Source organism: Schistocerca americana, chromosome 9 (genome assembly GCF_021461395.2).
Source record: "Schistocerca americana isolate TAMUIC-IGC-003095 chromosome 9, iqSchAmer2.1, whole genome shotgun sequence".
Classification (NCBI taxonomy): Eukaryota; Metazoa; Arthropoda; class Insecta; order Orthoptera; family Acrididae; genus Schistocerca; species Schistocerca americana.
In genome coordinates, this window is record NC_060127.1 from 20588334 (window position 1) to 20612127 (window position 23794).

The 23794-nt window shown below is 37.8% G+C and overlaps 1 protein-coding gene across 1 annotated transcript in view; it reads left to right on the plus strand.

Annotated features, from left to right (window-relative positions):
- Window positions 1–23794, plus strand: part of LOC124550841 — a 382565-nt gene that overhangs the window by 324502 nt on the left and 34269 nt on the right. Inside the window, exons 25-26 of the mRNA XM_047125569.1 lie at window positions 6181–6306; window positions 19871–20135. Coding sequence (XP_046981525.1) covers window positions 6181–6306; window positions 19871–20135 — 391 coding nt within the window. The remainder of the gene's footprint in view (window positions 1–6180; window positions 6307–19870; window positions 20136–23794) is intronic.

Below are 23794 nucleotides of genomic sequence, written 5' to 3' on the forward strand. Positions count from 1 at the left end.
GATAAATGACAGTGTCATCTGCAAACAACTGAAGAGGGCTGCTCAGATTGTCTCCCAAATCGTTTATATAGATAAGGAACAGCAAAGGGCCTATAACAATACCCTGGGGAAAGCCAGAAATCACTTCTGTTTTACTTGATGACTTTCCATCAATTACTACGAACTGTGACTTCTCTGACAGGAAATCATGAATCCAGTCAAATAACTGAGATGATATTCTATAAGCACACAATTTCGCTCTGAACTGCTTGTGTGGTACAATGTCAAAAGCCTTCCAGAAATACGGAATACTAACAGTACATAACATGTTTATTCAGTAGAAGTGAGCAGTCAGAATATTGTGCAAAATAGTCACACAACATGCAGAAGCGTTTTTGAGGATCTTGGAATTTGTACACTCAGTTCCCAATACATTTACTTCTGCTAACAAATATCAGTGTCAACTGAACAGTGATTTACACACCCACAGCACAAGACACAAAAATAATTTTTCAAAATGTACCTTGCTGGTAAGATACTCAACAAGTCCTCACCTCAAATAAAGAAAGAAATTGGGAATCCCTGACAATTCAAAATACAATTAAAATATTTCTCATTAGATACATGACAAGTAACAGAGTCTTGTTTTAAAGCTTTGTGATAAGTAGTTGTGTATTATAAACAGTCCTTGTATACACAGATGTAAAAAAATATTTTCATTGAAAATGGTCAGTGTAATTAAGTAAATATTAATCCAGTAATAACAGATAAACAGCAGATGTAAATTAAAACTGCTTTTCTTCAAATTAGCTGCTTTATTAACAATATACTGGATTAAATTTAGATGGTATAAGTGTGAACAGCATTAAGCAGTATGGTTTGATTGATTGATTGATTGATTTCTTTATTAATCCATGTAACAATTTACATTGTGTGGATTTCGTCAGCAAAATCATATACAATACAATATACCTACAATTATACAATTATACAATTATACAATTAGTATTTACACACATTTTTGAGGTATCTTAAATTAGTTTTATATCCTTGTGTAATTTGTAATTTTCTTATAGTACTGTACAATTTTTGATTACATATAATTATTTCGTCATGTATTACAATGCAGGCTACTTTAATTACACTACATGTTTTAATTCAGATAGTCCGTTACTGCGTAATAACTTTTATTTAATAAAAAAAATTTTAGTTTTGTTTTGAACTGTCCGATTGTGTCAATATCTCTTATTTTTTGGGGTAATTTATTATATAATTTAACAGCATTGTACAACAAGCTCTGCTGAGTTTTAACTTTATTTTTCCTCTCTAGATACAGATTGAATTGGTTTCTAGTTTCATAGCTGTGTACTAATGAATTTTTCATATAGCAGTCAATATTTTTTTTTACATACATAACACTGTGAAAAATGTATTCACAGGGGACAGTTAGGATTTCCAACTTTTGGAAATGTTCAAGGCAGTGAGCCCTACTGCCACTCTTGGTTATTATACGAATTGCTCTTTTTTGTAATTTGAAAACTATTTGAATATTTTTACTGTTGACTCCCCAAAATATTATTCCATAGGTAATAACAGAGTGGATATAAGAAAAATATACAGATCTGACACATGTAGTATCACAAACTGCAGTCAGAATTCTCAGAGCATAGCATGCTGTAGCGATTCTGTTACTAAGTATTTTAATATGTTCTTCCCACTTTAACTGACTGTCAACATGCATACCAAGAAATTTTGTGTAGTCTACACATTCTATAGTTTCATTGTTTAACTTAAAGTTGTTAAAGTGTGGTTTTTTGCAGACATAGAAGTTAACAGCATTTGTTTTTTTAAGATTTAGTGTTAGTTTATTATTGGATGCCCACTCACATACACTGTTTAGTGTTTGTTCGGCTTTTTCTTTTAGCGCATCTGGTGATTTGTCACTGATTAGAACATTTGAGTCATCTGCAAACAATATTGTTTGTCCATGCTTGATGCTCTGTTGGAAGTCGTTTATGTAAATGAGGAATAGTACTGGGCCAAGGACACTACCCTGTGGGACACCTATATTTACATAATTTGGGTCTGAGGTATACTTTACAATATAGTTTGAGCAACTTGAAATATGTGAGATTTCAGTTATCTGTCTTCTATTTTTTAGATATGACTGGAACCACTTTTTCACAAGTCCCCTAATTCCAAGTTCATCTAACTTATTTAACAAAATGTTGTGGTCTACTGTATCAAACGCTTTAGTTAGATCAAGAAATATACCTGTTGTGTAGTTCCCTTTATCTAATGCTTCTAGAATGTGTTTTGTGAGGTGTGGTTCTTTATGTATTGGTATTTATATGTTATGAAAATTTGGAATTATTGTTATTCAGCGTGCTTCACTACTGGAAAATTAAATACGTCAGTGACTCAGTTGTGGTACTTCTCACAGTTAGTTTGCCCGACATGATGTTTTTTATATTAAATACACCACCAACACAAAAAATTCCAGATATGTAACTGTATATCACTAAATTAAAGTGGATTTTTGTAATTTTTTTTTTTACTTTTATGAAAATGCAATGCTAAGGAGATTCTTGCAATTTCGTTAAGCAGGGATCGAACAAATTTACTAAACTCACTTTACTCAAATATGATTCAGTACTGGAAAAACTCACCACCTTTACTGTTTCAAAGGAAGAACCACTAATAAAGAGAATTCTCCTGCATTTACATTTATTTTTACTTGTCAAAATTAGTGAATACTAGGATATTTATTACAACTCTGTGCCATTATCATTTAAAAAAATAGCGCTGACCTCTGCACCAATGTTCCCCTATAAAATTTGCATAAAGTATTGAAATTTATCACTTCATGAAAATAGGAGCTGTTACAGAAAAACATTAGCGACACTTGTAAGTAATAATTGATTATATTTAGGCTAAATAGTACATGAAACTTAAACATTTTTGTTCCTCATCACAAAATGGTTTCTTACACTACACAGAAACAAAAGGGAAGAGAGAGAGAGAGAGAGATTTTTCCCCAAAAGAACAGTTACATTCACAGATCATATTAATTGAGTATTGAGTCTTTGTTATTTTTCTGTGATAGTACTTATTTCATTACAACGTCAGTTTTGGTATATTTGTGAAGTTATTCAATATCATTTTTATGACCACATGGTGATTGATTGTGATTAATACAGTACAGGCTTTTTGTTTTTTTTAAATGTACATCTTGATGTCTCAGTGAAGGTTCTCCTTCTTGATGAGATGTGTAAAACACTATCATTGGATGAATGAACCAATTTTCTTCTCTATACGTGTCCAATCCAAACATACGGTCCTCATCTATAACCCTCAAAATGACATTGTGCACACATGCATGTGTGCACATGAGACAGTGTGTGTATTGTTCTGAACAATCTCTAGTTAACATACTGTACTTATTTATTCACCAAACCTGATATTGACTCTTCATGAGGTATATTGCTGGTTATTATCTTAAATGTCAAAAAGAAAGAAGTGGACTAGTTAGAAATATTTATGATATTCTCATTAAGATAAGTAATTTTTTCAGTTTTTACTCATCTTTTGTGCTCTTAAGTTTTTTATCACTCATTTTTGTAAAACTCTGCTTAGTTGAGTAGGTTGATGATTACTGCTGCAAGTGGATTTCCAGGTTCTTGTCTCTTCACATATCTTCTTAGATCTCTCTAAAGCCTTTCACATATCTTCTTAGATCTCTCTAAAGCCTTTGACGTACTAGATCATAAAATACTGCTTGCTAAATTGGAAAGAAGAGGAATAAGAGGTGTGGCTCACAACTGGCTATGCTCTTACCTACAAAACCGCAAACAGAAGGTATCACTTCAATACGATATTAATGTACAGAATAAAATAAATAACACAGTTTTCCTCTCGGAGGAAAGAACAATAAGATATGGTGTTCCCCAGGGTTCTGTTCTAGGGCCATTACTTTTCCTCATTTACATAGATGATCTTGTTGAACGTATGAGCCCACAAAAAACTATCCTGTTTGCTGATGATACAAGCATAGTGTTGACTGGATCTAGCCCTGAATCCCTTCAGACAATATCTGATAACTCTATGAAAAAACTTTCTGAGTGGTTTAACAAAAATGGCCTAATTGTTAATAGTGGGAAAACTGTATGTATCAACTTCCATCTAATTCCCACATCCAATCAGAAAACTATCCAAGTAAAGTTAAATAATGATAAAATTGAAAATGTAAATGCAACAAAATTTTTGGGTCTATGGGTCCAACAAAATTTAAAATGGGACACACATATAAACAACTTATCAAAGAAACTCTCATCATTGTGCTATGGACTAAGAATACTAAAATCTACTACAAGTAAATCCACACTAATGCAAGCATACCATGCGCAGTTCCACTCATTGCTCCGCTATGGAATCATCTTTTGGGGTAATTCAACTCACAGCACAAATATATTTAAACTACAAAAAAGAGCACTGAGGATAATCTGTGGCCTCAAAAAGCTGGAATCCTGTAAATGTCAATTTATAAAACTTAATGTTCTAAGCATCCCATCCCTATTCACTCAAGAAACAATCCTATTCACCAGGGAATACCTCTCAAGAACAGGCAAATTAATCCAAAACAATGATATACATGCTCATTATACCAGAGGGCAATCTAATATCCATCAAATTTTTTCAAGGACGTCATCATACCAAAAATATATAACTCATCTGGGTGTCGTATTACACAATAAAATTCCAGAACAAATAAAAACTGCTCCAGATCCAATATTTAAAAATAAACTAAAGGCATTTCTGACAAAGCACTGTTTCTATTCAGTACAAGAATTCCTGGAAATGAAAAATTATAAAGTTCCTTTGTAAAATACTGTGATTAGAGTAAAACATTCTGTAGGCAAAATAATAACCTAATTTCTACTATACACAACTATGTTTCAGTTTCACTTCCCAAAAATTTTTAACTCACTTTTTGAATGTACAAGTACACATTCTATTAGTATTAAAACTTAATTGTCTGTGAAATCTCAATGTTAATTTCCTGTTTAATGTAGTTTTTAAATGACATTGTCCTTCTGTTGTGTTTCCAGTTGACATTTTCACTATTCTGTAATCTCAGTGATTATTTGTGTAAATTTAAAGTAGCACTACATTGCCTACATGTTTCTGTTGTGTTTCCAGTTGACATTTTCACTATTCTGTAATCTCAGTGATTATTTGTGTAAATTTAAAGTAGCACTACATTGCCTACATGTTTCTTAGTTCCCCATGTAAATTGTTTCTATTCTCTGTATGTGAAGTTACTATATTCATCAATGAACAATTTTGTGTACATTTTTTTAAATGGCAGTCCATTGCCTATTTTTTTTACTCCAAACTACATATCTGTTAAGAAAAATGACTTGTCCTATATCATGTGTACTTTGTACAATATGTGATCCACAGGATAAATAAATAAATACAATACAATACAATACAATACATATTTGATTAAATGAAGAGTTTCATTTCTGCTTCTGCAATTCTTCAATTGACATACCTTACAATTTCCATCATTAATACATTTCAGATTGTAACAAATTATATTGTCAACAGTACCTCAAGTCAATCCCACACACATCTCTAAACATACTACTTGTCAACAAAAAGCCATATGGTGAATGCCCAAAGATGATATTGTGAGTCTCTAAATGACTCATGTTATAATTAACTTCTTAACACAACTTTCATTAAACATCAAGCACCTTTTTAGTATAATCTATTTAAACACAAGTACTTTTATATTTGTACAATATATTATGAAAAACTTTATATTTATCTTTGTTGGTGCCAGTATCAATGTTTTTACGGAAATAAAATAATTTTGATTACATTCAGTTTGCAATCTAGCTTACCATATAGTATTATGATCAATTTTGTTCAAGAAAAAGTGTGATTTTTACAACAGTGACTTCATAATTGTACTTACATTACTTACTCTCTTAATACAGAAAATATTTCATGTCCAGTTTCACCAGAACTCTAATAAAAAGAAAAATTTTGATAACTGAGCTACACAATAATCAAAATCTTTTGTATGTGTCTATCCATTGCTTAGCATGGCAAATGGCTGTCATTTGTTTTACCTATATTATAGTTTTCTTAACATTTCTCATAAATGTAGCAACTGGTGGTATTTTTCAGATATGCTTTGTACAAGCTGATTGTCTTGGGATTATCAGCTGATAGACGTCCCCCCTACAGGAAGCACATCATCAGGCATGACTATTTTAATCAGTTCGACTCAACAGGAATTCTAAGAGATTTGCAGTAAGTAAGATGCAAAGCACCACGTATTGTTCACTGTAGATAAATGTAGGTGGAAATCTGGTGAATATGTGAGGGAAAAATACGTTTGAGAGAAGATTTTTCATAAATAAGTTGGAATGATGATGACATGTGTTTGCGTGTAATGTTGTTACATACTATCATAGGAACTGTGTTCACACAAGAGTGGTTACTCATAATGTCACATCAACATATTTTTTTCAACAATGGAAAATCCAGGATGGACTGTAACAGTATTATGAAAAGGATAGGTGCTACTCACCATATAGTGGAGAGGCCGAGTCACAGATAGGCGCAACAAAAAGACTGTCTGAAAGTTAGCTTTCGGCCAACAAGGCCTTTGTCAGAGATAGAAAGTGTGTATACACACACACACACACACACACACACACACACACACACACGTGATCATAGTCTCTGGACGCTGAGGCCACACTGCATTTTTGGATATTCACCATTCTATTGTTCCTAGTTTTCGATGCATGTAATACAGCCAATACATGCTAAATTCAAGTGATTTAGAGTTTTAAACTTTTTAAGATGGAAAAAGGATAGCTTAATTTATTTAGTCTCATGCCTATGTGACCACCCATTAAAAGTATTTTTGTACCAATATTTAAAAAAAAAAAAAGTTTGGTAATTGCGTTTTTTTTTATATTAACACACTAAATTAAAAAAAGAAAATTATAATGATATGTGTGCGGCCAAAAATTGCAAAGTTACTTTTAAGTGTTTGCTGACTGGAACTTTCTATCTCATTACCATATTTCGTTTTTCTGTTCTTTCTTTTATTAGCATTAGTAAATAATTCTTGTCCATTGTAGATGTATTAGAACATTGCACCTGTTGAAACTGAAGGTAATTTATTATGAATTTGCTGCAGCCAGTTGCTTTTATAGATGTTTATTTTTCCATGATGACATTTCAAGGTTTCTGGCATTCCATCTTCAGATGATTTAATTTGTTTACATACCATGAACATTTTTCTTTATTAATACCATTGGAGCATTTTGCAGTGGAAGATTTTAAGACAAATATTGTAAAACATCATAAGTAAAGAAACAATCTTCTTGATTCATAAATAAAAGTAAACATCTGAAAGTACAATGAAAAAGAAGTGAATATATTCTCAAAGACAATAGTTTCTTGGTGTGGCATGTTGGGAAATGGCTGCCATTCAAATCGGTGTGTTACATTATATGCATTAATGTCAGAGTCACTGTAGTTTTGACTATGTGCACTAAGAGTACTGCTGTCACATCACGTCACTTGTTGAGCCAGTGTGCAAACTCAAGTAAATATGTGAATCAGGCCCATGGGTCACTAAAGGCTGCCTAGTCCTGTTGTAGGGAGTCCATTACTTGTTTTCGAATGGCAGGTGCACATGTGAATGGGTTACAATGTGCTTGGTGCACAGTATGACATTCCTCCCTTGTGATGGCCAGAATTGGTGAACTTGAACCTGGACGACCATTGTGTCTTCCCATGCAGTCCAACATTAAGTCACTGTTACATCCAAACACCACACAAAACTTGATATTGCACAATTTGACCCATCAGCCAGATTGAGGCTCACAATGAGGCCTCTTTCAAACTCTGTCAGGTGCTGATAATGCTGTCTCACACATATATATAGCATCTCCTTGGCCTTTGCAGTAATCACTCAACATCTGATGCTGTTCATGACCCTACCCGGTCTGATAACAACACTAAACAGGAACAAGACAAATGCACTTTGGTGTTTGTTCTACCTGTCACAAAGAACAAAATTGAATGTTAAGTGATTATGTTAAATAATAAATTTTGCACTGGTGAGAGGTGTGATCGAACTCAGCAATGCATTGGCGAACCTCAATCCTGTGTGCAGTGCATTTTTTTAAAATACAGTCTGGTTCTGTTATTTATGAGATGAAACAGATGTTTGTTAAAAAAACAAAATATATCAAGACAGTACATAAAGGAGCACAGTATGTAGACATAAAGGCATATAACACACTACTAGTTCATTTCTGATTGGTATTGGTATCTTTACTAACTTAAACATCTTAAACTTTTGCGTAACTCGCTGTTATCTTTACAGAATTTTTGTAATATTGTATAATACTTTTGAATTGTGATGCATTTGAAGTGTACTACATGAATGGAAAAGGGTCATAGAATGGAGAAGATATTGACCAATAGATGACATCAGGATATATTCAGCATACCGCAAAATGAAAAGGATGATATGGAAGGGGAAAGAATTTAAGACCCAGAATTTGCCATGAAAGACTTGGCCATGGAACAGAACAAATGACAATGATGACAGTGACCTTTGTTTTATGGGCATTAGGCCATGGTCTTTATAGCCTCTAATGATGTCTCCTGCATTAGGACATTAGGAAACAAAACATTGGCCACAGAAACATGCCACGGACGATGATGTAACACACATCTAACAAAAATCATCAAGAACAGAAACATTGGCTGTGAAAGCCTGCACTGGATGATGAAAATGCTGGTGATATGAACATAGTATCTGAAAATTTGCACAAAATAAGGGAAAGGCAAGAACTCACTTACAGGTGACATGTGTGGCATATAGAAACATGCAAGAGAAAACTATTTATAGTATATTTCAAGCTTGTGCTCTTTCTCTAGTAGAAGCAAGAGTTCCTATATCTAGGGGCAAGGGGCAGCCACCCACTCCCCTGCTAGCTCCCAGGAAAGGAAAAAAATGTATATTTGAATGTTTTTCTTTAAAAAATGATTTAAAAGCTGCTGTTATGTAGGTTTTTTTAATGGTGTTGGAACTGGAACTTTTTTATGCCTACTTATGAGTGAATATTCATCTTCCAATGTATTAAAAATGCACCATATTTCAGCTCTAGGAACCCCCTCCCCACACACTACCATAAGGGCACCCTTTGTGTAGAAGTACACACATTCACACACACAACCACACAGACACCTAAAAACATATTGCTGTGACCGTGGTGAGACTGATTTTTGGTTATTAAAAGCTGTTGCCTAGTCTGATGGAGGTGTTCTTCCTAAATATTTTTCATTTTCTGTTTCTATAGTACCTAAATATGGAGATACATAATAATAACACATACCTCCATTAAAATACAATGTACGTCCACAAAGTAAGTTTCATTTGATTATATAAAACAAACGTGTACAGATACAGAAAAAAATTTTTGGTACAAAAATCTACAACTGTTAAATTACTTTTCTACATAGCTTCTGAAATTTTGTAGGTACTTGTCATAGCATGGCACAAGTTTTTGTATTCCTTCTTTGTAGAAGGTTGCCACCTGTGTATTCAACCATGCGGTAACATGTTCTTTCAGCTTGTCATCATCGTTGAAGTGTTGTCAGATTTTAGGTGTAAGAAGAGATGAAAGTCGCTAGGAGCGACGTTTGGGCCATACGAAAGATGATCAAATGCATCCCAGTGAAATTCCCGTAAGAGTTGTTTGGTCACATTCGCCATCTGAGGTTGGGCATTATTGTGGAAAGAAACAACACCTTTTGACAGTAATCCTCCGCACTTGTTCTGTATTGCGCAGTGCAATTTCTTACTGGTCTCACAGTAAACATGTACAGTGATTGTTTGGCCTCGTGGTAAGGAATCAACCAGCAAAATGCCTTTCCTGGCCCAAAAAAATGGTGCACATGAATTTTGGAGGTGTTAAGATTTGCTTAGGCTTAACCTTCATTGGGGATGAAGTGTGCCTCCATTCCATTGATTGTCGTTTTGTTTCAGGGGTGTCATACGATACCCAAGTTTCATCCCCCGTGACTATCCAAGAAAGAAACCCATCGCCTTCTTCATTGTAGAGTGTCAAAAACTGAAGTGCACTGCCTATCCGTTGTTTTTTGTGTTGTTCAGTATTAATTTTGGGTACCCAATGTGAGCATAGTTTTCGAAAATTTTCATTTTTCAGTAACAATTTCATGAATTAGTGATCGTGAGATTTGCAGAACTTCCACAGCAAGGGCACTAAGTGTAAACTTATGGTTGTGCTTAGTCTTCTCTTCAGTTGTGTGAACCAGTTGATCAGTAGCCACAGACAGGTGTCCACTTCATTCTTCATTGTACACTTGATCACATCCTTCATTGAACAGTCTGACCCATCTTCTAACCACTGAATCACTCATAGCATTTTGTCCGTAAACCTCGCAGATTTGCTGATGAATTTCCTTTGGTTTAACTTTCTTTTCATTTAGAAAATGAATCACAGATCTGATTTCACACATGGCGGCATTTTCAATTACAGCTGACATTATAAAGAAGCACTACAAAGCATTGTGTCGGCAGCAGCAATCTGAAAATGGCATACATGTCTTCTCCTTGTGTCAGAGTAACTGCCGCTCATGCTCGGAACTGCGATTGTAGCACAGCCGTGGATAGAAATAGAAACAGAACTTACTTTGTGGATGATCCTCGTAGAACACACACATATGCAGAGATTATAATGCAGAAAAAAAAGAACAGAACAAAATAATTAATATCAGCTACTTGTCTGGGTGGGGGTAAGGAGGAAGCTGGGGTGGGGAGGGGGAGGGCTATTATGGTGGGGTGGTGGACAGGGAAGTGCTGCAGGCTGGAGGGATGGCATGGGAGAGGTGGGGAGAGAGGCAAGGAGTGGCAGAAAGGAGAGAAATAAAAAGACTGGGTGTGGTGGTGGAATGATGGCCGTGTAGTGTTGGAAAGGGAACAGGGAAGGGACTGGATGGCTAAGGACAGTGACTAACGAAGGTTGAGGCCAGGAGGGTTACGGGAACGTAGGATGAATTCCAGGGAAAGTTCCCACCTGTGCAGTTCAGAGAAGCTGGTGTTGGTGGGAAGGAAGCATTTGCCACAGGCTGTGAAGCAGGCATTGAAATGATGGATATCATGTTTGGCAGTGTTCAGCAACAGGGTGGTCCACTTGTTTCTTGGCCACAGTTTGTCAGTGGCCATTAACGTGGACAGACAGCTTGTTGGTTGTCTGGCCTACATAGAATGCAGCACAGTGGTTGCAGCTTCACAGGTAGCCCTGTCTCTGATGGGATAGGTGATGTTAGTGACCAAACTGGAGCAGGTGGTGGTGGGAGGAGGTATGGGACAGGTCTTCCATCTAGGTATATTACAGGTGTATGAGCCATGAGGTAAGGGATTGGTAGCAGGGGTTGTGTAAGGATAGACAAGTATATTGTGTAGGTTTGGTGGATGGTGGAATACCACTGTGGGAAGGGTGAGAAGGATAGTGGGCAGGACATTTCTCATTTCAGGGCATGACGAGAGGTAATTGAAACCCTGGCGGAGAATGTAATTCAGTTGCTCCAGTCCTGGGTGGTACTGAGTTGGGGAATACTCCTCTGTGACCAGACGGTGGGACTTTGGAGGTGGTGGAAGACTGGAAAGATAAGGCACGGGAGATTTGTTTTTGTACAAGGTTGGGAGGATAATTATGATCTGTGAAGGCTTCAGTGAGACCCTTGGTATATTTTGAGAGGGACCACTCATCTCTGCAGATGCGATAACCACTTGTGGCTAGGCTGCACAGAAGGGACTTCTTGGTATGGAATGGGTGGAAGCTGTTGAAGTGGAGGTATTGCTGGTGGTTAGTAGGTTTGATATGGACAGTGGTATAGGTGTAGCCATCTCTGAGGTGGAGGTCAACATCTGGGAAGGTGGCTTGTTGGGTGGAGTAGGACCTAGTGAAGCAAATGGGGGAGAAGTTGTTGAGGTTCTGGAGGAATGTACATAGGATGTCCTCACCTTCGAACCAGATAGCAAAGATGTCCCCATTGAATCTGAACCAGGTGAGGGGCTTAGGATTCTGGGTTTTTAGGAAGGATTCCTCTAGATGGCCCATGAATAGGTTGGCATAGGATGGTGCCATGCAGATGCCCATAGCAGGATTTGATTGTAGGTAATGCCTTCAAAGGAGAAGTAATTGTGGGTAAGGATATAATTGGTCATGGCAGCTAGGAAGGAGGTTGTTGGTTTGGAACCTGTCATGTGTTGGGAACGGTAGTGTTCTATAGTGGTAAGGCCATGGGCATTATGAATGTTAGTGTACAGGGAGGATAATTACAATCTGTGAAGGCTTCAGTGAGACCCTTGGTATATTTTGAGAGGGACCACTCATCTCTGCAGATGCGATGACCACTTGTGGCTAGGCTATACACAAGGGACTTATTGGTATGGAATGGGTGGAAGCTGTCGAAGTGGAGGTATTGCTAGTGGTTAGTAGGTTTGATATGGACAGTGGTATAGATGTAGCCATCTTTGAGGCATGATGAGCAGGGCACCAAGTGGTAAAGGGACAGGAACTGTGGAGAGTCATTGGAGGAAATAATTGGTATCTTTATGTAGAAGGGTAGGTTCCAAGTAATTGGTTGAAGGTGTTGGTCTATGAGAGCAGAGATTCTCTCAGTGGGGTCACAGTAATCAGCCACAATGGTGTGTCCTGGGTGGTTAGGTTTATGGACTTTAGGAGGCATGTAGAAGGTAGGAGCATAAGGAGTGGTAGGGGTGAGCAGAGAGATGGACTCTGGGGAGAGGTTCTGGAATAGGCCTAAGGAATTGAGTAGTGACTGGAGATCCCGCTGGATTACTGGGATAGGGTCACTGTGGCAAGGTTTGTAGGTGGAAGTATCTGACAGCTGGTGGAGTCCTTCTGCAGGGTAATCCTTGCAGTTCAAAACAACAGTGGTGGAGCCTTTGTCCACAAGTAGGATTGTAAGGCCGGGATCAGATCGTAGATGGTGGACTGCGGTTCTTTCTGAGGATGTAAGGTTAGTTTGCATGTTGAGGGATTTGGGGAATGATGGTGAGGCAAGGTTTGAGGTTAAGAAATCCTGGAAAGTTTACAGGGGTGGTTTAGGGGCAGTTCAGGTGGATCAGGGTTGGATGGAGGAGTGAACTGAGTTAGCCAAGGTTCAATATTCATCTTTGGTTGAGTCTGATTGGTAGGGTTGTTGGCGAGAAAAGTGTTTCCACTGTAGGGACTGGGAGAAGGTCTTCAACAAGTCCTGCGTGATTGAATTTGGGAGTGAGGCAAAAGATGAGGCTTCTGGAGAATAGGTTCATGACTGTGTTGCAGGTCAGTTTAGGTTCTGGATTCTGTATCGTGGTGGGAGAGAGCTTTTGGGGTGGGGTAAATGTAGTACTTCTGCAAGATAGGGTTTGTCAGCTGTGAGAGGACATGGGGGAGGTTTGGTAGTTTTTGTAGAGGTGGTGGACAGTGGTATTCCAAGGCAGGAGCAGGAAGTGAGCAGGATGCAGTGCTTTTAGAAGTGGCATTGTGAATGTTGTCGAAGTTCCTGCAGGGCAAGAGTTTCAATGTGTGTTATCAGTTCCAGGAATTTGGGATTGCATAGCAAGAGAATTTTGTGAATGGAGATAAGGTACTTCAAGGAGGTTCAGGCTTGGTTGATATGGTTTTGTAGGACTATGTAGGTGAGGGCAAAGGATTGACGGAATCTTAACAGGTGGAGGTCATTGTGGAAGGAGAGGTGGCCGTGAGAGATGGGTAATTTGATCGTAAGGCCATCAGGGGGTTTCCATGAGCCAAGCAACAGTGCAGGAACAGTATATGGGATTGGGATCTGACTAGGGATGAGGAATCTTTTCTGTATTGATGCAGGTGGAAGGAGCAAGGATCCATGGTGCTCGAAAAAATGCGAAAAATTACGTAAATAATGTAGAATTACATTCGAAAAGTTTTGCAAAATTCCACCCAAATAAATGTGAAAATTCATGAAAAGGATGAAATGGATGCAAAAGGTAGAAGCAAAATGAAATCTGATGGAGGTGACGATAGCAAAAGGCGAAAACTCAAAAAATTTGGCAAGTAGTCAAAAGGATCAAAGTAAAGGATAACTAATACAATATATGTATATTACTGTGGATATCAGGTATGTGGGTGGATGAGAAGAAGGGGGATGGCAGATGTGACTGGATGAGATAGAATTAGTGGGTGTGAACTGGGATAGAATTGAGAAAGTGTAGGGGGTGGGAAAGGGCCAGCCGCTGTGGCCAAGCGGTTTTAGGTGCTTCAGTCTGGAACTGCACGACCGCTACAGTCACAGGTTCGAATCCTGCCTTGGGCATGGATGTGTGTGATGTCCTTAGGTTAGTTAGGTTTAAGTAGGTCTAAGTTCTAGGGGACTGATGACCTCATAATGCTCAGAGCCATTCGAACCATTTGGTGCGGAAGGGTTCATAAGATGAGACACAAGATTGTGTGGCACCGGAAAGGTGCAGGAGTTAACACACAAAAGTGTGGGAAATGATGCAGGGAGAGTGATCAAATTGAAATATAGAATTGGCGGGAGTAATGTGGGATGTAATATGCTGCACCACCAATCAGCGTGGTCTTGTAGCCGTCCGTCGTGCGCATCCGAGATGTTTAATACACTGTGGCTCATAAGTAGAGCATGCAGTGTGGTTGGTAAGGTGACAAGAGAAACAAAGGAAAGAGGAGAAAGAAGGATGGACATTGAGTATAGTGATGCAAAAGAAAATAGTAACAAAAGAAAACAGCCCCCCTCTAGTGGTATTCTGCCATCCATGAACCTACACAATATAATCATCCATCCATACACAACCCCTGCTCCCAATCCCTTATCTCATGGCTCATACCCCTGTAACAGACCTAGATGCAAGACCTGTCCCATACATCCTCCTACCACCACCTACTCCAGTCAGGTCACTACCATCACCTATCCCATCAAAGGCAGGGTACATGTGAAACCAGTCCTGTGATCTACAAGCTAAGCTGCAACCACTGTGCTGCATTCTATGTAAACATGACAACCATCAAGCTGTCTATCCGCATGAATGGCCACCGACAAACTGTGGCCAAGAAACTAGTGGACTACACTGTTGCTGAACATGCTGCCAAACTTGATATCATTTCAATGACTGCTTCACAATCTGTGCCAAATGGATCCTTCCCACCAACACCAGCTTTTCTGAATTGCACAGGTGGGAACTTTCCCTGCAATACATCCTATGCTCCTGTAACCCTCCTAGCCTCAACCTTTGTTAGTCACTGTCCTTAGCCATCCAGTCCCTTCCCTGTTCCCACTCCAGCACTACACAGTTGTCACTCCACCACCACCCCTAGTCTTCTTATTTCTCTACTTTTGCAGTACTGCCCCCACCCCCCACCCCCCACCCCCACCCCACCCCCACTGGTCCCCATCTCTCCCGTGCCATCCGCCTAGCCTGCAGCACTTAACTGTTCACCGACCCCACCATACTATCCCTCCCCCTCCCCACCACAGCCTCCTCCTTAGCCCCACCCAGTCGCCACTCCCATCATGCACTGGTGCTGCTGCTCACAGCGTGGTGTCAATTGCCTGAGCTTGCAGTCATGTATGTGAGTTGCATTTTCATGAGTGTGTGTGTGTGTGTGTGTGTGTGTGTGTGTGTGTGTGTGTGTGTGTGTGTGTGTGTATGTGTATGTGTATGTGTGTTTATTGTTGATGAAGGCCTTGATGGCCGAAAGCTTTAATTGTGAGAGTCTTTTTGTTGTGCCTATCTGTGACTCGGCATCTCCGCTATATAGTGAGTTGCAACATAAACATTTTTACTCATACTGTGCTTCAAGAACCAGGTATCCATCATTGTAAAGAGACCAGAATTAACCTAAATGTCAAAAAATAATCAATGTAAACTGTCTAAGCACCTGAAGATGAGCCCCCAGGGCTTGAAATGGATTTTACATTGAAATAAAATCACAATTGTGACTAAAGGCAGTTGTTCTTTATTTTACAATAGTAATACAGTCATGGAAGAAAAGTGACAGAAATGGATGAAATTAAGTAAAAATCATTTTTCTGACTAGCTCTACATCCTAATGATACTCTCACATTGTGGGTGTGCATCACAAAATAAAATCATTAAAGAAATAACAAATGTGCTATGTAGAAAAAAAAAAAAACTTCTTGTCAATATGCACAAGTTCAGATTTTATAATTTGTGATGCATACTGTATAGAAAACATGACAGTAGTACTTTGTATTACTTTGAATGATTACTTGTGGTGAGTGAAATGTATCAGTGACTGTTCACAAGCTATTACTTTTATTGCTAACTTACTCAATAGCTGTCATTACTAGGTTGTTTTTGGTGCCACTTAAAACTTTCTGCCAGAGAAGTCTTAACACTCTCAGTGCTTAAGTTATCTAATCAGGTCTACTTGTGGTTTGCAGCTAACAGTTAAGCCTTAATCTTATGAAGACGTATATTATGCAGTTACATAATAAGCAATGTGTTGTAACTCTATAGTTAACACTGTTGTTCAACAAGAGGCTGAAGAATTTCTTCCACTGACATATTGGCTGTATATCGAACCTAGAAAGAAAACACGTAAAGTAGAGTACCACACTTGTTGCCAAGTATCTTGCAATGTTGTACAGACACAATATCAGAAATAATACCAACCAAGTTTTGTTCTGCTTCCACATGAAAAGATTCATAGTCATAGTGAATGAAGTACAGATTAGTACAAAGTCTGATAGCTATAGAACACACCAATGCACAGTCTTGTAGGAGAGCATATAAGAAGCAGGAAAACATATGAGACCAAGGGCCCCATGCACTGAGCTTGTACTGGGCTGTTGTGCAGACAGCATGGCACTTGCTGTGCCGTCTGTCCAGTTTTGAGACAACATTGTTAGGCCAGCCGTGGAGGCACTTGCATCATGCACTGTTTGATTATGCACACTCGTGCTGTAGGGTTATGAGGCAATAATAATATTTCAGCACCAGAAACAGACATCAATAGTCATGCATTAAGTGAAATGTGTAAAATTTCTGCAGAGTCCGATTGGGTGAGTTAAAAGGAAATCCACAACCAGATAAACTTATCAAGAATCTCATTTCAGCATCTTATGTCCTTAAAAGCATCTTAATGAAAAGAGTAGTGGCTTATTTTGCCTATCTCCGCTACTTGTTTTATGCAATTATCTACATCTACATCCATACTCCGCAAGCCACCTGACGGTGTGTGCCTTTTCATTTGGGACAGTGCACGTAAAGTACACAAAGTACTTGTTTAGCAGAAGTGAGCAGTGAGGATATTGCAGAAGCATTTGTAAGGATATTGGAATTCTTACACACACTTCCCAATGCATTTACTCCTTAATGGCTTTTGTTGTTGATGATAAAAATCATTTTCAGCAGGGCTGGGACCCACACTCACAATACAATTTTCATGTACAGCTTGCCTCATTGCTTAGGGTTCAGAACCATCAAAAGAAATCCAACAAGTACCCATCTCACATAAAGTAAGAATTGGGCATCCGTACCACTTCAAAAGAAAATTAAAAACATTCCTCATTAGTCACTATTTCTACAAATTATATCAATATCTAAATTCATGGATTGATCAGTTCTGGTATCTACATGGCAAGTGGTAATGTACTGTAAATAGGACTGTCTTAGAAAAGTAGCAGTGTAAAAAATTCTTTAGTACACAGCTATGAAACTAGAAACCAATACAATCTGCATCTAGAGAGGAAAAATAAAGTTAAAACTCAGCAGAGCTTGTTGTACAATGCCGTTAAACTATATAATAAATTACCCCAAAAAATAAAAGATATTGACACAATCGGACAGTTCAAAACAAAACTAAAATTTTTTTTATCAAATAAAAGTTATTACGCAGTAACGAACTATCTGAATTAAAACATGTAGTGTAATTAAAGTAGCCTGCATTGTAATACATGAGGAAATAATTATAATATGAAATCCAGAATGGTACAGTACTACAAGAAAATTACAAATTACATAAGGATATAAAACTAATTTAAGATACATCAAAAATGTGTGTAAATACTAATTTTATATGTATAATTGTAGGTATATCGTATTGTATATGATTTTGCTGACGAAATCCACACAATGTAAATTGTTACATGGATTAATAAAGAAATCAATCAATCAAGTAATATTAAGTCACCAATAGCAGGTTAACAGCAGCTATCTAGTATAATTGAGGAGGCAGTAGCTTTAATTTACTTAACTAAATTTAGCTGTCTTAAAAATGAATAGCATGAAACATCACAGTAATAGTTTGCTCTAAATACAGTTTACGGATTAAATTCCTGTCCTTTGCTTGTCATTTGTTAACATATACCTTGACTCGTTTCCACATTGCTGAAGGTTCTTCTTGTTGAAATAATCTATGTAACACAATGAATGAACGAGTGAATTATGAAGGGCTCACAATAAGTAATGCAATACATCTTTTTCTCATCCAATTTCAGATTAAAAAATGTGGAATTTGTTGTGTAGCATCGTGGAGTATTCCCACTTCAGCCCCTATAATTTCATGAAGTTCCAATAGGTGGTAGCACTATATGTAGCCTTCAAAACGGCATCTGTAACAGAGATGCATTCCAAACAGAGAGTTGTCATTAAGTTTCTTTTGGCAGAAATTAGAGCAGCACAGATATTCACAAGCACTTTCAGAATGTCTACAGAGACTTGACAGTGAACAAAAGCACGGTCAGTCATTGGGCAAGATGTCTTTCATTTTTGCCACAAGGTCACACAGACCTGTCCAATCTCTCACGTGCCGCCCAACCAGACATAGCTGTGATTCCTGCAATGTTGGAATGTGAGGACACTCTCATTTGAGGCGATCAACAGACCACAATCAATTACCTTGCTTCTCAGCTGGATATCTCTGTTGGTAGTACTGACTTGCTTGTCCACCAGTTAGGCTTCTGAAAGGTGTGTGCCCACTGGGCTCTTTGCCACTTAACAAAACCCCATAAAGAACAATGAAGGACCAGCTATGTGGAATTGCTAACATGTTATGTGGTTGATCATGACCATTTTTTGTCAAACTTCATCACCGCTGATGAAAGAGAGATTCATCAGTTTGAATCAGAAACAAAATGGAATTCACGGAGTGCTGCTACACCACCTCTCCTCCAAAGAAATAATTCAAAGCCAGTAAAGTCAAGGCGATGGTCTTCTGGAAGTCTGAAGGGCTTCTGTGATATGTCCTCCTTCATGATGCAATAATCATCTCTCGAGTGTATTATGTACCCTCAGGAAATTGAAGAAATTACTTCCGCATGTTTGTCACGACAAAAATGCAAACAAACTTCACCTTCTCCATCACAACACAAGGCCTCCTAAGAGGAGCTCACAAAACTTCATTGGACTGTTGTTACTGACCCACCCTACAGCCTGCATCTCACACTTTCCGACTTCCACCTGTTTGACCCAATGAAGGATGCACTCCTGGATGGTGGGAAGCTTATTGATGGAGTAACACACTGGCTCTGACATGTAGCAGCAGAGTCGTACCATGTAGAACATAGACCCTCCCAATATGGTGGCATAGGGCTGTTGCATTGAATGGAGATTATGTTGAGAAATAGGGTTTTGCAGCCAAATAATGGGGAATAATATGATGTATTGGAATCCTGAATGAAACCAAACTACTTTCAGAAAATAAATAAATAAATGTTGCATTATTTATTGAATGACCCTCATATTGTGTCTCGTGTAGAGGTTGTTCTTATATTAAAATTCTTGTAGGTGTACAGGCAGTGGAATGCAGGCAGCTGCAATACACTTCCTGAGTTGTGTACTGGCTGCTTCTGCAAAACACAGTGGACCAGGGAGTCAAAGACTTCAGGAGCTACTCACAGTAGCAAATGTTGTGTCACAAATTGTCACCAATCCTACCAGCAATGAAGAATTGCGGAAAGGAGTCGCTGATGGACTTTGTTTGCTTGTGCCAGTGTTACCGTTATTCAGCATATCCTGTACAGATGCAAAATACATGCTTCTACATTCACAAGTATGTATATTTTTCTCTCTGTCTGTTGTGTGGTATAATCACTTACCTTGTACTTGGAACACACACCAATCTCCATCCTCTCCTCCTGGTGTAGGTTTTTGTACTTTAGTCCTGTAAAATGTTTGGAAATAGGGCTCTAATTCTGAAAGATAAATACTTCAGCTATTTCTTTATTTTTAATTATTTATTTTATCTATGTTGGTCATTTCAACAACTTATTTCATGAAGCAGACATGTTTTGTTTGAAACATTATTTGTCATTTCAATGTAAAAGATGTTCACAACAGAAAATAAAAATTCATTGTGTCAGGAGACTATTACATCCAATAAAATATATTAAACAATTGTTTTTGTGTAGTCCTTCTTTAGCTTGTTCTGGCACTAGATTGCAGAAAGTGTAGAATATATGTAATTAAAAGGTTACAATTTCCTAGTTTTGTGTTTATATACACATCTATATTTCATAAGTAAACCAAGTGCAAAGTAGCAAACAATGCTCCAGAGTCCAGTGTATTCCTGTCAGATGCTGTACAGAATGTGCAGCTGGTTAGCTCCCATTTTAACAATAATATACTATAGATCAGTTGAGAAAAAAAATGGTGCTCAATGATTAGAAGAAAGCACAGGTCACACGTCTACAAGAAGGGTAGTAGAAGTGCTCCACAAAACTGCCATCCTTTGTCATTGATGGTCATTGGTTGTAGAATTCTAGAACATGTTCTGAACTCAAACATAATGAGTTATCTTGAACAGAGTGACTTCCCCCATGCCAACCACAACATATTCTGAAAACATCAGTTGTTTGAAACCGAACTTCCATTTTTCTCACATGACATCCTAAAAAGTCCCATATCAAGTCCATGAGGTAGATGCAGTATTTTTAATTTCCAAAAAGCATTCGACTTGGTACCAGACCAACAGTTATTGACAAAAGTACAGCTACATTTGGTATCATAAAAAATATGTGACTGGTTTGAGTTTCTCTTGGTAAGTACAATAGAACATGCTATCTCAGATAGAGAGTCATTGACAGAAGTACAAGTAACTTAAGGTGTGCCCCAGACAAGTACGATGATGTGATGATGGTGATGTTTGGTCTGTGGGGTGCTCAACTGCACGCTTATCGGCACCCGTACAAATTCCCAACCTTTGCTCACTCCAAACTCGCCACTTTCACGAATGATGATGACATGATGAGGCAGGTGAAAATACCTGATCCCACCGGGAATCGAACCCGGGACCCCGCGCTTGGGAAGCAAGAATGCGACTGCAAGAACACGAGCTGCAGACCAGACAAGTGCGCTGGGGCCCTTGTTGTTCATGTTGTATTAATGACATGGCAGGCAATATTAATGGTACCAATAACCTAAGATGTTTTGGGGATGTTGCTGTTATATGAAGTGAAGTACACTCTGAAAAAAGCTGCACAAATATCCAGCCAGTTCTAGACAAGAGTTCGAAGTGATGCAAAGCTTTGCAAATGGTTTTAAATTTTCAGGAATGTAAAACTGTGCTCTGCACAAAATGGAGAAAAGTAGTGTCCTATTATTGTGTCTGCATCTACATCTGCATTCACACTCCACAAGCCACCATATGGTGCATGGCAGAGGCTACTTTGTACTACTACAAGTCATTTCCTTTCCTGTTCCACTCGCAAATAGAGTGAGGGAAACACGACTGTAGGCCTCCGTACAAGCCCTAACTTTGCACATCTCATCTCTGTGTGCCCACAAAAAATGAATGTTGGTGGCAGTTGAATCATTCTTCCGTTAGCTTCAAATACTGACACACTAAATTCTCTCAATAATGTTCCTCGAAAAGAATGTCATTTTCCTTTCAGGGATTCACACTTTACTTCATGAAGTATCTCTGCAATACTTGCATGTTGATGAAACATTTCCACCTCTGCAGCAATAAAATTACAAATAAATTAAAGTGGATTACCCAGGGCAAAAAAATTTTCAGTGTAAGGAAATGGCAACTGCACAGAGAATTAAAGTGTAATAAAGATATTAATTTCATTGGATATGTTATTCTCTATGAAACCATATGTAAAAGAGTTGTCAATGCAACAAAACAGCTGGAAAATAACGGGCTAGTTTGAAACCATAAAAATAAGACAAAGACTATGTGGTCAAATTCTTCATAGATGTAGATGTAACAGATTATCACAATCAAGTAAATCCCTTTGGCCCAAATGAAAACTCTTAAAGCTTTACAATTTTTTTAAAATTTTCTGTGGAAGATGTAGAAAATGCTATACTAACATTAAAGAACAAGACATCTGCCGGTTGGGATGGAATATCCATCCAAGTTGTTAAAGTGGTACACAATAAAATTGCAAACCCAAATAGCTCAAATAATAAAGCAATGTTTTGAAGAGGGCTGTTTCCCATAGGTACGGAAATGTGTTTAAGTCAAACCACTATTCAAGAAGGGATCAAGAGAGATCATGGGAAATTATCATCCTATCCCAGTTGTCCCAGTCATATCTAAAATATCTTAAAAACTTGTTGTTGTCCAAATCTAAAACTGGATTGCAAAATATTCTATTAATCTAAACAATCAACTGGTTTTAGTAGGGAAAATCTCTACAGATAAAGTGAACAGTTTCATTGAGAAAATAAGTACATCACTAAACAAGAGAAATAAAGTGGCAGGAATTTTCTGCGACCTAACAAAGACATTGGATTCTGTAAACCATGCGTTGCTTACTTACAAACTTCGAAAGTACAGCATTAGCACCAGTGCCCTACAAAGGCTTGAATCTTAGTTACCAAACAGAAAACAAAGAGTTAGCATCTCTTTAAATGACGCAAGTTTTTTTTCTGACTTGAAAAAAGTATCTGAGGGTATTCCACAAGATTCAATATTAGGCCCAGTCCTATTTCTCTTCTATGTTGATAACTTACCATTAAATATCAGTTCCGTTCACAGATGCCATTAAATATCAGCTCCTCATCAGTTCCGTTTGCAGATGATGCTTCTGTTGTAGTTGGAAATCAGGATTCGGAAAAAAATTCCCAAATCTGTGATCAGTACCCTCAGTACCTTAGAAACTTGGTTTCATGTAAATGGGTTGAATCTAAACATATCTAAGACTCACTTGATACAATTCAAAACCAAACAGTCAAAATGTGAACAGATTAAGATTGTTCACAACGACCAAGATATAGAAGAAACTACATGCCCAGGGACCTCAATACATGGGAATGAAAACTTGTAATAAATTAAAAGGGAACAATTTAATGCAGACGAATTTAGGTCCCCTTAAAACAAAACTATATGAAGTACTTACACTAAAATGTTAATTTTCAGTGGATGAATTCAAGCAGGATGAAATGGAAATTTGAGCTGCATACTATGTGTTTCATACTCTAAGAAATATCAGCACAGTGTTATTATTTATTTTAGTGCTATTATTTATTAGTGTCGAATTCATTGTAACTGTATTATAAATTTTTGAAATGTCTCCTTTACACAAACCAAATGCATTACAAATGCACATCATGAGCTGCATAAACCACAAATCTGCAATTTGTCTGCCACCCACTTCACTTCCTCATTCCACCAATTTGTTCTATTCTTCCTTGTATCTGCTGCTACATTCCCACATATGTCTTCTGCTGACTGTAGAAATATTGATTTCCATCAAATCC